The 16648-nt window shown below is 51.5% G+C and overlaps 5 protein-coding genes across 5 annotated transcripts; 1 reads left to right on the forward strand and 4 right to left on the reverse strand.

Annotated features, from left to right (window-relative positions):
* Nucleotides 1-197: 197 nt before the first annotated feature.
* N7496_002629 (Leucine Rich Repeat domain protein) lies at nt 198-2280 on the reverse strand (the record flags this gene model as incomplete). Its single annotated transcript, XM_056695560.1, has 3 exons — nt 198-1588; nt 1660-1989; nt 2088-2280. The coding sequence occupies 3 exons, from the start codon at nt 2278-2280 to the stop codon at nt 198-200; spliced, it is 1914 nt and encodes a 637-aa protein (XP_056557772.1).
* A 2241-nt stretch (nt 2281-4521) lies between these two features.
* N7496_002630 (uncharacterized protein) lies at nt 4522-5021 on the reverse strand (the record flags this gene model as incomplete). Its single annotated transcript, XM_056695561.1, has 2 exons — nt 4522-4825; nt 4885-5021. 2 exons carry the CDS (start codon nt 5019-5021, stop codon nt 4522-4524), a joined length of 441 nt encoding a protein of 146 aa, XP_056557773.1.
* A 2120-nt stretch (nt 5022-7141) lies between these two features.
* Nucleotides 7142-8590, reverse strand: N7496_002631 (phosphatidyl synthase; the record flags this gene model as incomplete). Its single annotated transcript, XM_056695562.1, has 1 exon — nt 7142-8590. One exon carries the CDS (start codon nt 8588-8590, stop codon nt 7142-7144), a length of 1449 nt encoding a protein of 482 aa, XP_056557774.1.
* A 1305-nt stretch (nt 8591-9895) lies between these two features.
* Nucleotides 9896-10968, forward strand: gldB (putative glycerol dehydrogenase (GldB); the record flags this gene model as incomplete). The annotated part of the gene is made up of 2 exons (XM_056695563.1): nt 9896-10303; nt 10399-10968. 2 exons carry the CDS (start codon nt 9896-9898, stop codon nt 10966-10968), a joined length of 978 nt encoding a protein of 325 aa, XP_056557775.1.
* A 2866-nt stretch (nt 10969-13834) lies between these two features.
* N7496_002633 (uncharacterized protein) lies at nt 13835-16223 on the reverse strand (the record flags this gene model as incomplete). The annotated part of the gene is made up of 3 exons (XM_056695564.1): nt 13835-15516; nt 15583-15950; nt 16186-16223. 3 exons carry the CDS (start codon nt 16221-16223, stop codon nt 13835-13837), a joined length of 2088 nt encoding a protein of 695 aa, XP_056557776.1.
* Nucleotides 16224-16648: the final 425 nt, after the last annotated feature.

Genomic DNA, 16648 nt, shown 5'->3' on the forward strand with positions numbered 1-16648 from the left:
CCCGCCCAGAAAAATACAGAGGAAAGTGTGCAATGAGAAAAAAAAATGACAATCCCGAAAAGAAGAAACAAATGAACGCAAAAATCAACAAGGGTATTGGTACCAGCAAGAAGAAAAAGATAAATGAGGAGCAGCCAGCATGCTTTTGTTCGAGCAACGCATGGAGAGAAAAGAAAAGAAAAAGCTCCGACCCGTAATCATTTCTTGAACATGTAGTGGCCGTAGATTCCACCGACATCGCCCACAGCCATAGGGATCTTGCGCATGCCCCACCAACGAGCGCCCATTTTCCAGGAGCGCGAGCCGTCGTCGACAGGCTCGTTGGGCATGGATGCAGGATCCCGGACGTACCAGCCTCGGCGGCCGAGGTCACGGACAGTCCAGCCTACCGACGCACGGTGGGTCTTGGCACGCTCACGCAAGGGTGTGATGATCTTATCGCTGAACTCGATCACCTGCAATGGGTAGCTGTGGTCCGACAGCAACAGGCATGTGCTCGTGTTAAAGATCGCGCCAATGGTCATCTGTGGCACCTTGGCAAGGTCGAGGTAGCACAGAGTGCTAGGAGCCGCATTTGCCTCCGCACCGTTCTCGCGGGATCGGGTGAAGAACGAGTTCACATCCTTGACCGACAGATCGGCCGAGCTTAGGCCCAGCTCCTCCAGGTGTTTGGTCAAGGGGATCAGCAGCGGAACATGCTCGGAGGTGACCTTGGCACCGCCCAGGTTCAAAGACCGAAGGGTATCGGGAAGCTTGGGCAGCAGTGCGGTCACATCTTCCTCTTCCAGGAGGCGGAAACGGGTCGGGTCGGTCAAGAGGTTCAAGTACACCAAGGACTCGCGGACGGCTGGGTGCGTAGTCAGGAACTCCACCAAAGCGGAGCTGCGCAGACGGGTGCACCGTGACAGACTCAGGTGGGTGATGCGAGCCGTTTCGGGAATCGCCAAAAGAGCCGAGTCGTTCACCTGGGTGTGGGTGAGATCCAGGTGTGTCAGGTTGGTCAGCCGGGAGAGCAGCAGGTCGAAAATCGGGGCCGGAATGGTACTGCACTCATGAAGCGACAGCCGCTTCATATTTGGCAAGCTCATGGGCATCGCGGGTCCCGCAGTCAGGGCCTCTGTGAAGACCTGGGAGAAAGACTGAGTGGAACAGCCGCAGAAATCCACCGCACGGAGATTGGGAAGACCCATGAAAAGCTTCCGCACCACATCCACGCTCAAATCACCCTCGAGATGTTCCTGCAGTAAGCATTCCTTCAAGTTGGGTAGCAGATCCAGGCACTTGAGCAACGTGCGCGAAGTCAGGTTCTGAATCTCGGCGTTCATCTGCTTGGTGCGACCCAGACCGACGGAGGTGAAGTGGGAGAAGTCCAGACGGCGCACCAATGTTCCCAGAGCGGGATAGGACGACATATGATTGAGGGCCTTGGAGAAAATAATCGAATGCGGGAAGGTCATGTTCCTGTACAACACGCTCAGCGTCGCCGCATGCAACGTGCGCGAGGCGAGGAGGCACGAAACGAGGTCCACATTGCGCGGGGTGTAGCCATTGGGTGGCAGATCAATGGCAAGGTAGGAGATGATTTGATCTAGCGAACGAGTTAGTACACGGTGAGACAGAGATGAAAAGCTTCACGGCTTTTTTTTGGAGTTCTCTTACCCAGAACTTCTGGCGGGAGCTTCTCCAGAGCAGAAGTGCCCGGGGGCGGCGAGGCCTGTTCGACTACGACCGGGGCCTTTGGTGGCACCAGCTCCCGTCCCGATTGGGTAGTCTCCCACGCCCAACCCTTTGCCTGCAAATGCCCCAGGTTGCGAAGATCGCCATAGCTGCGACTCAGGCTCTTTCCACCGAGACGAATCTGCTTCCACCCCAGAAATCCACCGCACGGGCAGCAGAAATCCGGAGTCTGTTGCATCTCCGGGAGCTGCGGCTTCTGGGACTCCTTGGGTGAGGGAACGTGGTGAGTATCCACGAACGATTGCGCAATGCCTGCAGAGGGGGAAACTACGTCAGCAATGATATCCAGGGAATACTATACAATCACTTGCCGGTGCCAGTGAAGCCATTTTTTTTTTTTTTTCACGTACCGTCGACGTCTTCTTTGATGGAGCCGAACGACGGGCGCCGGCGGCTGCTGGATCTGGATCCGTCGGGAGTGTCGCAGCAGGATGAGGGAGACGAGTCGCGCGAGTGTTGATCGACGTAGGGGGAGGTTGAAAGGCGAGTATTGATCGGCTTGATGGGTGTAGGAGAGGCCGAAAGAGTTGAAAGAGAGGCCATGGTGAGAGAAAGTGAGCGGGCCCTCTATAAAGAGGCCCCAGTAAGCGCGGACTGGTCGGGAGGTACCTTAGAGACGAAGTGGGACAGAACAAAAAAAAAGTAAAAAAAAGGACAAAAAATAGAGTGTGAAAATTAGACGAGTAACAGCTTCCCCGGATTTCGAGCGAAAAAGAGTTTCCGGTCAAGCGACAAAGACAAGATGAGGACGGAGTTAGGGGGAGGAAGAAAGGATTGAAGTGGTTTAGGGCTATAGTTTGTCGAAGTAAATGGGAGGGGCGGCGGGGAAAAAAAGAAAAAAATGGGCAAAGCTGTTAGTCACAGAAAAGGGCGAACCGGCGTAGCACACGCCCAGTTAGGGTGGTCGTCGCAGTCGAGTGGACCAAGGGTAATTTAGAAGACTAATGGTTTCCACCGATTGGATTCGGGGTGGAAGTAGCGAGGGAGAGAGTAGGAGTAGTAGGTAGGTAGTAGTGACTTTTGGAGAGAAGAGGAGAGAGAGAGAGTATGGAAACCGGCAAAGCATGGAATGTATAAGAGCAGGTGGCAGTACAGAATTAAGTTTCTACGGTTTGCCGGGGGCGATGACTCCTCAGGATGGCGAAAAAAAAAGAAAAAGAAAAAAATCAACGGTGGCGGAGATCGGCTGTTCAGCCTACGAGCGTTGATTTCCCTAAGACTTGGGGACCTCGAAGAACCGTCAAGAACGAATGAGCGACCGTGGAGAGTCTATTCCGATCCTAAGCTTACCCCTGCAGAACTCCGATTTGCTTTGCTTTTTTCTTTTTCCTTTCCTTTTCGGATCGGATGGGTTTTATTTTTACTTTTGAGTTATGCAAGCGGAAATCCCATGGCGTCATTAGGGGACCATCGCTTTGTTTTCGAGGCAGGGGTAAATTCAGGTTCATAGTGATATAGTTAAAGGAAGGCATGAATTAGACAAGGTCTTAGAAGCAACAGTTCTTAATCTGAACGATCAGGTAACGAATATCAGGTAATGATCAGGAAATTCTCTGCTCTCCAACCGGCCGACGCCGAATTACCTTTCCCGCGGATTCTATGACATAACTAAAATAACCGCCATCCGCACTCCAACTACACCATCCATTTGGACGGATTTAGACTAGTAACCAGTAGTTACTGCATTTGTCGGTATAATAATAATACCAGTCAAACTACTACTCTAGCCAGTAGTTCTATTGGCATTAATATTTCGTACTTCAACCCTGAGTCTACAATACTGGAGGACTAATATACAGTAGTCATAGTTATTCAAACTAAGTACTAGTGAACCCACTAACGACTCCGTCGCTAGCCACATGTCGCCCACATTGGGACTAGTCTGCCATCTGGCGTCCAACTGTCATTCATCTTAATTGCCAGCTCACCCCTGGTCCGGTCTCCGATCTCCTGGTTCTGGGAGCCGCCGCTGGGGGGGGGGCGAGGAGGACATCTGACGACTGAACCATGCGCTGGTCAGCTGGAGCACGCCAGACAAGCCCTCGATTGCAAGCACCAATCCTACCGTGAGTGCTGACGAATGTTGATTCAAGCAGGCTAGTTATTCCGTACCTATAACTAGCATACACTTATATTGAAAGGAACAAAAGCACCATACCCCGGGGTTTGGGGTTCTTGTTAGGTAACCGCTACGACCATCCCTGCACACGCCATTCGCTAAAGCGGCCGATCATGCGGGGACGAGGCGATCCATTACCTAATAAGAATCACCTGACCTGTCCCCATGACCATCAAGTTGGCAACTCCTCGAGTTGTTGGATAACCAGCTTTACATTATTATTGTTTGGGCCACTCTCTCCTGGAATAAACTCTCTGGTCCTTTGGTTCGGTCTCTCTCCCAGCAAATTACATCTCACCATATCTAGTCATCCTCCTTGGGCTGCGGATACTTCCCCGCCAACTCCGCACGTGCCTTGATTTCTCGACTGCGGAGTACACCGTCTCCATCTTTTGTACCCCCCATTCTCTCCTGTTGGCCTACACGCTGCCAAGTGTACCCCCTAACACCTAGAATTGACCTAGAATCTCTCGGCATCCCCCCTGCGGCCCTGCATTCTTGTCCTCAAGACGTTCTGTTCGCCCGACGGAGAACACACGGCGTAGTCCTTTTATAACAATGCAGACTAGCAATACCGGCCTGTGTTACGGTACCGACAGGATTGGCAAAGGCTTACTTCCTCACAACCCGGCCCCAAATAGGCCACAAAAGTCGGGATTGCGATGCTAGATGACGTTATCAGTACTTCGTTTTGGAAAGTCCGGGGCGCCCGTATCTCCCGGGAGCCAGCCTTGCTTCCTAACAATGACATGCCATATCCCGCTGTAGATCGAGCTTGGCAAATATGGCCCGCCAATATTTAACCTGCAATCCCTCATTTTTCCATACTCAAGGTCTAGCCAGGACGATTTGCCAAGGACGGCGGATTGCCAAGCCAGGGCGGTGTTGTGAGGATTATGTTGATCTCCTTCACTCCTTGCGCTAATCATCTCCTTATTGTAGAGCTGGTCTTTGATCAGATCACTATTGCTATAGAAGAGAAAAGACGAGACGATAGTTTGCGGGGGGGGGGGGGGGCAGAAACTGACCTCTCGCGAGGCTCTGCTCTAACTCCACTCTCCGCAGTAGTGAGCATCACGAGACCTTCATTGGGGCGCTCCGCAATTAAGGATAAGAGCGACCCATAATCCGCGACGAGCTGTGGGAATTGTCGAATGGTCCACATGACTCGTTCAATTACTGGATTGAGCCTTGGGTACCGCCGGTTCAGTACAATCTTTGGTGGAGGCGAGGAATGCTGGAGAATCTACGAGGTGGCTATATCAGATAATTGACTGTTATAGTCGGAGCACGTCCTCGCTGGACTGGCTATCTTCTACTATTGAGTGGAAGTCTATATTCGACCACTCAATAGTCAAGCTCTACTTATGGTTCTGATGCTTAGAGCTCACTATTCATCTAAACTTCCGATCAATAGTTCAGTATCCAGCTGCCCCATGGTCCCTCGCCGGACATATTGAAGGCCGAATCAAAGATCATAGAACATCGGAATATACCAGCCCAATATTATGGGATTGAGTTCATCGAACCAAGTACCCAAATGAAAATAGATCCGAAGTGATGACAACCCTAAAGCGGCAATCCACACCATTCTCGAACGTTGATCACCCCATCACTCCACCACATAGATAGGGCTGAGTCACATGCAAAATCACCATCTTATCAATCAGCCCTACAACACTCATCTAATCGAAAGAGCTCGTTAACCTCACCAGGTAACAATACCAATGTACGAAATTCCAAACCTCAGATACCCACAAAACCACATTCTGAAAAATACCAAAACCGCAAATTTACACCATCCAGCCTCTTCACTTCATGGACCCCTGCATTAGCAGCTACCTTCTAAAGTAAAAAGACACACTAACCTTTCCATCCCGAAACCCGCCCGCAAAAAACAACCTTTACCGCGACACCTCACATCCTCTATCGTAGTCTGATACGTTCCAGAAACCGGGGCCCCGGGTGAGTCGGCAACGTGCAGCTCGCAGCATATTTGTTCTACCCGGTGCCGTGTCTCCGGATCGACGGGGATATACTTCCCCGTGCCCCCCCCCCTGTACAGATGCCGCGTGATCTAGACCTGTCCAGGAAAGTGCTAAATAGATATTTCGATATCAAAATTGTACCCTGATCACCTCTCTACTAGTCTACCCTTGGCTACCCGTTCTACTTGATTAGGAATAGTATACTATCACTTCATATTTGGCCTGGAAAGCGGTCTTTTGCCACCGGCGATCAGACTATGAGGCAGAGAGAGAGAGAAGAAATGTTTTCTTTTTTGCTCTTTTTTCTGGATTTTTCATTTTTCTTGCTTTCCGTGTTGGTTTTACCTTTCCCGCGCTTAGACTTCTTCAGGTAGAGATATGTCTTGGGTGAGGAGATCTAGAAGTTTCGAGGTTTCTTCTTTTCGTTCCGTTGAGCGAGACATACACGGGTTCTAGATTCTTGGACCTGGATTTAAGGGGAAATTTGGCTGACTACTTTTGACATTGTAATTTCATCGTTGAATTGAGTTTTGGTTCTAGTCTCCTTCCAGACATTATCATATGGATACTCGTCTAGAACGTAGAAAGTGTGGATTGTGAACAATGCTCCGTTGGATAATTCCTCGGCTTGTGAGAAACTTTGAAAGTAGCAACCCTTCGAATATGAATCAGGCGGCGAATTTTCGAGAACATCCAAAATGTGTGGTTAACATACCCAACGGATGTTGAATCTAAATGTAAATGATCGTGTTGAAAAGTCTCTAACTGCCTGCAGACCTTCTGAAAATGGCACATTAGCATCTGAGCACGTAACCAAAAGGAAAAAAAAGTAGTTGTGAAAAGGGAAAAGATCCAGTCTTGATTAAGCAAATAAGGTATGAGAAAGAAGCAAATTTAAGCTAGTAAGGGTCCCGAAAAAAATCAAAAGTTGCTTTCATGTCAATCTTGGGTCTTGAGCAGATGACATGACAATGGATATCTAAAGTTCTTCGCCAAAAAAATCCCCAGGAACTCTATCAAACGAGTCTAGGGAGAGAGGATGCGAGATAAGCAAAGCCGAAAAAAAAAAGAAACAAGTCTAAAAGTCTCTAGAGAGAATCAGAACCCGGTTTCACAAACGCCAAAAGGAAAAGCCCATCCCACGCCTAGCCATCACACTTTTGAATCATAGGGGGGTTTCCCGATATCATAAAGCGTGATAACTCAGATGACAAATCCAGAATCCAAATCTGGTAGTTCGTTGTCGCGTTTGTGTTTTGTTTTTGATTTTCTTATCATCACCAAATCACCAACTCGTTTACTCAACGGCCGAGGCACCGTCACCGCTGAGAACGGGGTTGACTTTGGGGTTCCACTTGAGCTTGAACTCGTGGCCCAGTTCCTTGCGGACAGCAGCCTTGACAGCCTCCAAGACATTGTCAAAGACACCAAAGTTGGCAGGGTTGTTGGCGTCGTTCTCGCCCTCCTTGCCCTGGAAGACACCGGTACGGACCAGACAGGTGTTCCAGCCGTACATATTGCCGCCAATGATATCGGACTGCGGGTTATCGCCGACCATGTAGATGTTCTGAGGCAGCCTGTTCTCATTGTGAATCTGCTCCATCCAGGACTTGAGTACCTCGTCGGCATAGGTGTAAGTGGCACGCTCAGGCTTGCCGTAGACGACACGCTCCAACTCAACGCCGGTCAAAGCCTTGTACTGGGCTTCGATGGCGATACGGAAAGCACCCTGGGTCAGACGGGGTGGGCCCTTGTGGTCGGTAGGGAAGACCAGGTCACCCTGCGAGAAGTAAATAGGGATGCGGCTGGCGACGGGGTCCTTGGCGCGGGTCAGCAGCTTTCCGTCCTCGGCCAGAAGCAGGTCGATGATGAGCTGCATGTCGGTGGCGTAGTCACGGGAGTCGGCAAAGACCAAGATAGCGTCGAACTTCATCCTGGAGAAGTCGCGAGGCTTAGCATCGGCGCGGTCCTTCTCGGAGAAGACGCGCCAGGGAGAAACGGTGGGATCCCACGCCAGAATATCCTTGGGGTGAACGACATTCTTGAAGCCATAGCTCTCGGCGACCTCACGGACCTTGAAGTCTTCGCCACCGCACACCAGAACAGTCTCGTAGTACTCTGCCAGGGCCTGCATGGGAGTGTGGGACTGGATAAACTGGTCGGTGGAGATGGGTGCCTCCAGAATCTGAGAAAGCTGCTCACAACGGGCGATCTCGGTCTTACCACCACCGTTGGTGAGCAGGATGTAGGGGATCTTGATTCCCAGCTCGTTATCACCATTGAGCATTCTCAAAGCTTCCTTGGCCTCCTCGATGGGCTCATTGCCGTGTGCCAGCACACCGTCAATGTCAAAGGCAAACGCCATGTTCTTGGCATTGGCCACCTTCTCCTTGGACATGTCCTGGACCTGGGAAGCCAGGATATCCCGAGAGACGGAGGGTGCACCGCGCTGGGAAGACAGCCGGGACCGACGTGGCGAGCGCGGAATGGGGAGAGAAGTACCAAAGGAATTGCGGGAGCCCCGTCGCTCCTTCATGGAAGGGGACAAGCTCAGATTGTGCATGAGGGAGGCGGCATCGCTGATGGAGCTGCGGGTAGCGGGAATCTCCACGGTGGTGTCTGCATTGCTGGGGATGGGCAGGCCAGAGCCAGAGCGAGAGAAGCCGGGACGAGTGCTGCGAGGAGGAGCAGGGACGTGAGGAGCGGTGGGCTCGACACCAAAGTCAGCATCGTCAAAGCGAGGCATGATGGAGTCGATCGTTATGGAGATAGATAAAGTGGAGAAGAAGGAGGGGGTGGAGATTCAACAGAGGATAAGGGTGTTCTGATCGTCAGGGTACGAGAGGAGCCACTTGCAAGAGGTGACCAGGACTCAATGGGGACGATAGAAGGATGAGAAGAAAGAGAATGATCAGAGAATGGAGTAGAGAGATAAGAGGAGATTCCGGAGACGAGAGATGAACGTATATATACAGGAGAAGGCTATCTGATACCAATCTCCATTGGACGAGGGGGCTCAATCCCAAGGGAAAAGTATGAAAATTGAAAAGAATAATAAATAAATAAATGGAGACCCATCGCTAGAGGGGAAGAGACTCCACTTGACCGGGTACCTCATTCCTGAGAATTATCGTCATCATTTGGCAACAGGATGTCGTTGCATTTGGGTGGATCTATGGGAGAAGGTCTGTGAAAGTGTGGAAGGTGAGCCAAAGGAGTACAGGGTACCTGCATGATGGTGGCGTTGACCATATTTTACCGTGTACTGGGTACTCCGTACTTGGTCCTGGTCTTGCCGGAATGCCTCAGCATTCACTTCTCAACATGTGTAGGCCAATGCTGCCTCCGGCGGAGTGAATAAAGACCGATGATGATTGGATACACGAGGCCGGCGTGAAGCAGCGCAACCCGCCGAGTGGGTCGGAAGAGGCAGAGACAGGTCGGCCGGAGAGAGTCAATTGGCGAGGAGGCCAGTTCGCCCGTGGAACGGCAAAAGATCGATGGAGCCGATGACGATCGGGCGGGTCAAACGCTTTTTTTTTTCGGCCGGTGATGTCATTGGATTATGAGAGTTCTGAAAATTACCGAAAGTTTGACAAGTTTGAGAAGTTGCAAGGCACCGCTTATCTGTTTGCACGCAATTACAACTATACCGTATGAAATACGGAGAACATTAGTACTTGAATTATTTGAGTGCAACCTGACTCCTGAATATTACATTGACCAGTCCCTAGAGCTATCTAGAGCTCTCTATCTGACATTGATGCAGCTAAGAGAAGATACGCCCAAATACCATCCATTGATTGTAGCAGTTTACAGTCGAGTGTCCAATTCTAATTGTAGGCATGTAAAAATGTACTCTGTACAATCTCCGCCTGGTAAATTGTACAGAATTACAAGACCAAAGCGACTGCCCCTCCACCCCACTTCTTCAACGTCAACAGCGTCATCGCCTATCCCGGTAACACCCCCCCCACCTGCGACTACTTCTTAGCCCCTACTTCCTCTCTAACCTTCTTCTCTTTTCATACCCCAATTGAAAACCATCATCATGTCCAACGGAAAGACTTTCACATTGAGCAACGGGGTCAAGATCCCCGCCGTCGGCTTCGGTACCTTTGCCAGCGAAGGCTCCAAGGGCGAGACCTATGCTGCCGTCACCACTGCTCTGCGCACTGGCTACCGCCACCTCGACTGTGCCTGGTTCTACCTCAACGAAGACGAGGTTGGTGAGGGTATTCGCGACTTCCTCAAGGAGAACCCCTCCGTCAAGCGTTCCGACATTTTCGTGACCACCAAGGTCTGGAACCACCTTCACCGCCACGAGGACGTCCTCTGGTCCGTCAACAACTCCCTCAAGCGCCTCCAACTCGACTATGTTGACCTGTTCCTGATCCACTGGCCCATCGCTTCTGAGAAGGAGGACCAAGAGACCCCCAAGATTGGCCCTGACGGAAAGGTGAGAGAGACCACACGCGACCCCGCCACATCTTATCGGCGGTCCACCGCCGAGCATGATAAGAAGAAATGAGATGCTAACCGGGTACAACACAGTACGTGATCCTCAAGGACCTGACCGAGAACCACGAGGAGACATGGCGTGCCATGGAGCAGCTCTACGCTGAGGGCAAGGCCAAGGCCATCGGTGTCTCCAACTGGACCATCCCCCAGCTGGAGCAGATGGCCAAGTTCGCCAAGGTGCAGCCGCACGTCAACCAGATCGAGGTCCACCCCTTCCTGCCCAACGAGGAGCTGGTGCAGTACTGCTTCTCCCACAACATCCTCCCCGAGGCCTACTCGCCCTTGGGCTCGCAGAACCAAGTGCCCACCACCGGCGAGCGCGTCTCCGAGAACAAGACCCTGAACGAGATCGCCGAGAAGGGCGGTAACACCCTGGCTCAAGTGCTGATCGCCTGGGGTATCCGCCGCGGCTACGTCGTTCTCCCCAAGAGCTCCAACCCCAAGCGTATCGAGTCCAACTTTAAGAGCATTGAGCTGAGCGATGCCGATTTTGCGGCTGTTAACAAGGTTGCCGAGGGCCGTCACTTCCGTTTCGTCAACATGAAGGATACCTTTGGTTACGATGTCTGGCCCGAGGAGACTGCCCTGAACATCTCTGCTTAAGTTTCAAAAGTTTTTTGAAGGCGATATACCCGAGACTGGGATGGTGAATCCTGTTGGCAGGCACGAAGAACGTGTTACGAATCTCAGATACGAAATAGATGAATTGGATATAGTATCCTACAGTATACCTGAATATTTTTCATTACTATACTCGTATTCCATCTTTGATAACCCCAATCTCAATTCTACGAATCCTAACACTTGTACTCGCCTTTACCCGCCAAGCTCCAATCCCCATCCAGAGTAAACCAGCAGGCCCCAAAATCCCGCCTTCAGCCATACGACAACATCCCCCTAAAAAACCCGCATACAACTCAGTCCTTCCCATAAATCAAGAATCTCAAATTTACAAAACAACACTGCTAAACCTCTGTATGCAACGTTTCAAATTAGGGAACGAAATTAAAAGAATTCCCGCGCTACGAGGCAGCTCCCCGCCAATAAGGAATGCGGGCATTCTTCCCCGACGCACAGCCTCTCCATCTTCTCCGTGCCACGGCTTACGGGATACGGGCTCTTGGCCAATATCTAAGCTCTGAGCTTTGACAGGGATCGGAATCGGGACAGGGGGAGGCGAGAAGGAAGGGAAAAGTTTGTAAAATCTCTTCAAATATCGTTTGTCTTTGGTTGTTTAGTTTCCTGGTGGTTTCGTCGGATACTTTATTGAGATATTCTATAAATTTGTACGTGGTACTGGTTGGTAAGAGTGGATCTATGTAACTCACTACTTGTTTACAGACTCCATATCAATTACTGCGATTAGGCCGTATGAACGATATGCAAATTGTTGGTATGTATTCGGACTATCGGATATACGCCAACGATAATGCAGTTAGCTCTCCTACCCACTACTCCATGGCGCATGCCTAACCAGCATCGAAGCACATCTTTCGTGCCACACGCCTATTCTCATTCTCTCAGACCATGAGAACACCAACGCCTTCTACAATTGTACCCTCCTCTTCTCCATCCTCCACACACCTCTCGCACAGTCCCAGGAGCACTCTGCTCCGACATCTGCAACGACGATGTCATCCCGCGTGTGGCTCGGAGCCCCTGCGCCACTACCAGCACTCAGCCTTAGTGTCGGGGCGGAGACTGTATGTACTTGTCTATGCTACAGCATACATTTGTAAAAAATATTTATCAAACTAGTATTATGAATACTTGCCCTGAATGTAACGATTAACCCTCTAATATTCAACTCTTCATTCTAACTGGTCCTCGCCGGGCAAAGCCGGAATCTCCCGGCGCGGCCGGTGGGCAGATCCGGGAAATATTTCAGTATGCAACACCGAGTCGCCCAATGAGGTATGGTTGAATTGTGCGGACCGAGGGGAGATGAGATGAGACGTGAGGGCTAAATTACATGGCTATGCTGTGTATTCTCGTTGGTGTTACGGAACTTATGAGACGAATAGATGGAGGAAATTAACATGTGGATTGGGGGGATAGTTTAGGGTACAGTAATACATGGATGGTGGCTGTTTCGGGCGCCGCTGGTTTCCATATTCTCCGTTTTATACTTTCGTTTTTACTGGTTCACATTGGCCCTGAGGTTATTTCCCCTACCGAGCATCCTTCGTTAATATTGACCGTGTCAGCACCCATTATCGGTTGCATAGTACCAAGTGAAAACCAGGATTGTGCATCGCAAGGCTGCCTCACGTCTTACACTCCAAGGTGCAATTGACTCCACCAACCGACCACTCACAAAGTCCTCTCTATAAAACCCCTCAGCCCGCCGTCCCCGTCCAAGAAATCAAGGAACCCACTTAGTCGCCCATTTTGGGTATCGTGCAGCCACTCCGAAAAGCCATTCCCCACGCTACGCTATGCATTGCCCATGGCGGCAGAGATAACTGTGCATACTGGTGCTGTGATATCTACCTCACAAAATAAGCAACTATCTTGGTGGCGTTGCAGAGGTCGGAGGGCAGGGATGGTCGGATCGGGAAGGTTGTGTAGGTTTCGGGTTGTAGACCGTTGGAGGTCGGGTACAGAGACCGAGAGCTGAAGCGAATGGCAAGGTTCAGTCGCGGCAGGGATGTGAGGTCGGTGCCTGTGGCTTAGGGGTCTATTAAGGCTGGATACTAAGCTCTAAGTAGAGGTGCTGGGTATTATCAGTAGTATATAGCTGATGAAGACGGATATAGTGTAAGCACAAAGGTGAAATAGGAGCAGAAAGAACCGACAGATTGCAATCCAACCACGAGATTGTTGTTACGAGGCAATGGCCCTTCATACCGAGGGACTACACCTTTAGCGCGTTTCCATGCACGCAATTATCAACGCCCCCCCGGATAACCTGCTCCAGTTAGACTAGTGTTACCCTCAAGCCCTTGACAAAACTCGGGATCACCCCACGGGGACTAGGTGATTTACTTACCCAGTTTACACAGAGCAGGTACAGCGTTGATCATCACACCCCACAAGCCAGACCACCATCGAACTGATGATCAGATATGCGATATCCAGGGCCGGGGTGCATAAACAGCGGCACAGACGTCATCCCGCAGAGTGGCTGGCTGCGGTTCTGCACGTTACAGTTGCACACGACAGAAGATCAACGAGACATGGGAAAAAGAAATTTGTGCCCAATTAACGTTGAAAGCTGCATTGAAGAAATGACCAGAGCTAAAAAAAAATGAAGACCAATGCAAAAGAAACAGGGACAAAACAGGAAACAAGAAGAATGCAGCGCAAGTGGTATCTTGGAAAACACACAAATGGAAGAAAACTCCAGGTAACAATGCGCTGCGGAGCCAAAACAAAATAGTCAACAGGGTATACCTCGAGCGCATTCGCCATGCCCACGAGTAGCCGCTGTATCCGATGCTGCTAATCTAAATAGGATTCGACACATTCATGACCGTGCTCGCACCCGCCGAGGCATCGGCGTGCACCCTGCATTAGCCTCCGCCATACTCTTCCTCTTCGTTCCCTCCGAGCCAGCCGTACTCCTTGTTGGAATCCCACTGACAAAGTGCTGCTCGCCACCATTACTGCTGCTGGCCTTGGAAGCTGGGACCGCCAGTAGCGACGAACTTGGAGACTTGGGGACCAGCTTGCGGCGCGGCTTAGTAGGCGTTGACGGGCCTGTTGTAGCGGTGGCAGGAGCCACATCACTCGCCGAGGTGGTGGTAGGCGGCTTGCTGGCACGCCCGCTACCTGTCTTGACAGGCGTGCCCGATGTCATCGCGGAGTCACCTAGCCGGCGTACGCGTCGCGATTTCGAGGTTGTGGACACGGGCGCTGCAGCGCTTGCTGGCGCGATCGCATCACTCTCGGATTCTACCTTCTGCGGTGGCTGGCTGCGGGAGCTACGAGAGCTAGACGATGATTTCTTCTCTAATCGCTTGGCTCCGGAGCGTACACGCGAAGAACCTCCGTCAACCTCGTGCTTGCTGCTCCCATCCCTCTCGATTGTAGCGTCTGCTTCAGTGTCTGCGTCCGCGTTCGATGAAGCCGGACTGGGGGTATCGCCTTCGTACTCGACCATCCGCGCTTCATTCCAGGTGACTGTCTTGCGCGACTTGGACGTGGCTTTGCGACTGCCCGAGGTTTTGTGGTCTGCCCGGTTTTGGCTCTGAATATCGCTGTCTGTCGCAGATGAGTCCTCCTGTGCCATGGCCTGGAGAACGTATTTGGGCATCATCGAGCTGCCTCGGTTGTTCCTGGTGTTGCGTCGTGTAGCGAGAGCTAGCTCCTGGGCGTCGGTGCGTTGCATAAAAATGAACTCGTTACCTTTAGCCCGGCGCAGAGAGATAGTGTTGCGCACGGGGGGAACGTTGACTGGCGGAGCTTTGACGCGGGTGCTCCGTCGGCATGCAGGGCTGGCAGGCGCTGTCTCTTCTTCGCTCTGTGTATCCTTGATGACGACATCCTCGCTTGATTCGTCGCCGGGAATAAACTCTCCCTTGGAAGGTGCGATTTGGACTTTGACGGGAGAAGGAGAATTGGCGTCCCGGTCCTCGAGGACCCTCCGTGATCGCGGTGTCGCACACTCTGAATCTGGCGATTTGTCCGGGCTTGACGACCTATCGGCAGAGTCTGACTCTTGGGAGCTGACCTGGGCCGCCTTGGCCGCACGCTTCGCCATGGCCTTGGATAAGAAGTCATTCAGTAGCATTGCGTCCTCTCCATCTAGCGAGCTGCGAAGCGCCGATCGCACAAGAGTTCCCTCTTGTGCCTGCGTTAGGCTGCGGACAATCTTCGTAGGGGTGGCTGTCACATCGTTATTTACTTCATGCACTGCACTGGCGATCACTGCCCGCGGTTCCTGATGGGATGAGCCCGACTCAAACTTCTCAATGGACTGTTCGTCAGATTTCGTCGGGTTCGAATCCTCTGTAGAAATAGTATCCTGGAAAATAGTCGTTTTGGGCGGGCTTCGGAGTGATTTGAAGAGAATAGGTGATGCGGTACCCATGGCCAGATCCCCATCCGCATCTAAATCGTAATGATCATCCGATCGTCGACTAGTTGTACGATCTGAGGCGTTTGAACTTTCTTCATAAACGTCAAATGGCGCATCCGGCAATTTGCCTAAAAGCCACTATTAGCGATACGCCCGCAAAATCAGACTAAAAGCGCCGGGCACTCGACACTCACGTCGTTTACGAGAGATCTCCGACTCCCACTTTGTCTCCAGAAATAGACGTCCAGGTTGTGGTACTTCCACATTGGCGATCTCGGCAGATTCCCCCGGACCAACGCAAAGACGCTTCACACCTCGCACGTAAGCTGAATCCTTGGATGTGTTGATAGCGGTCTGCAACGCGTCATGGTCCAGGGTGGTCGATGACTCGAGAGTCTGCATGTTGGAGAATGAGGACTGGAAGCGCTTCCACAGTTTTCGCTTAAGGCCAGTCTTGAATGGAGTTGCCGGTTTGCGCTCCCACAAACGGGGGATCGCGCGGAGGGCCTTGATGGGTGTGAATCTGAACGAATTTTCGTCGGAGGGAGGTTCAGAGGTATCGCTAAAACCAATTACGCTCACGCGCGTTATGTTAGCAAGTTCAAGGCAATATGCGTGGCTGTTGATCTGAGTGCGCGCAAGTTTTCGCGACGAGGAGGGGGGAGCGTTCAGGGATTCAAAAACAAAGCGGGATAGCCCCTGGACCAGGCGCGTAACTCAACGATTCAGTAGGCCAGGCCGGGTTGATTGAAGAAGGCAAAGAGGAATAAACTAGACGAAGAAAAAAGATGACCCACCATGGTTGCGCCTGCGAAAGGGCAGGATCGGTGCTCATTGTTGGTGTTGACGCGTGCGGAATGTGTCAAAAGTCCACTAGTATTCGACCTCGACTGGTACCAGTCGTCGCACAGTATACGAAAGAGGTAGTGAGATAGGTGCCCTGTATAATGCCTTCAGGGCAGTCGATCCGTCGAAGACTGTCGGTAATGTATATGTTGTCGTAAGAATTGTCGAAGGTGCTGTGTTGGTGAAGCCGTTAGGTTTGGTTAGTTTTGCTTGGGCCGACAGTTTGGACGGGACCCGCGCGTTGCCCTGCCAACAGCCTCATGGCACACCGACAATCGCTGATAACGGCGGGGGGGGAACACAGTATGGTACTCTATGAATAGAGAAGTAGAAGGACATGGTACCAGAGTTTTCTATCTTATATGAAGCGTCAAGCACGGGTATCAGCTGAGTATTTCATGTCTAACAATGGAG

This window comes from Penicillium cataractarum (assembly GCF_028827025.1).
Source record: "Penicillium cataractarum strain IBT 29864 chromosome Unknown utg000002l, whole genome shotgun sequence".
Classification (NCBI taxonomy): domain Eukaryota; kingdom Fungi; phylum Ascomycota; class Eurotiomycetes; order Eurotiales; family Aspergillaceae; genus Penicillium; species Penicillium cataractarum.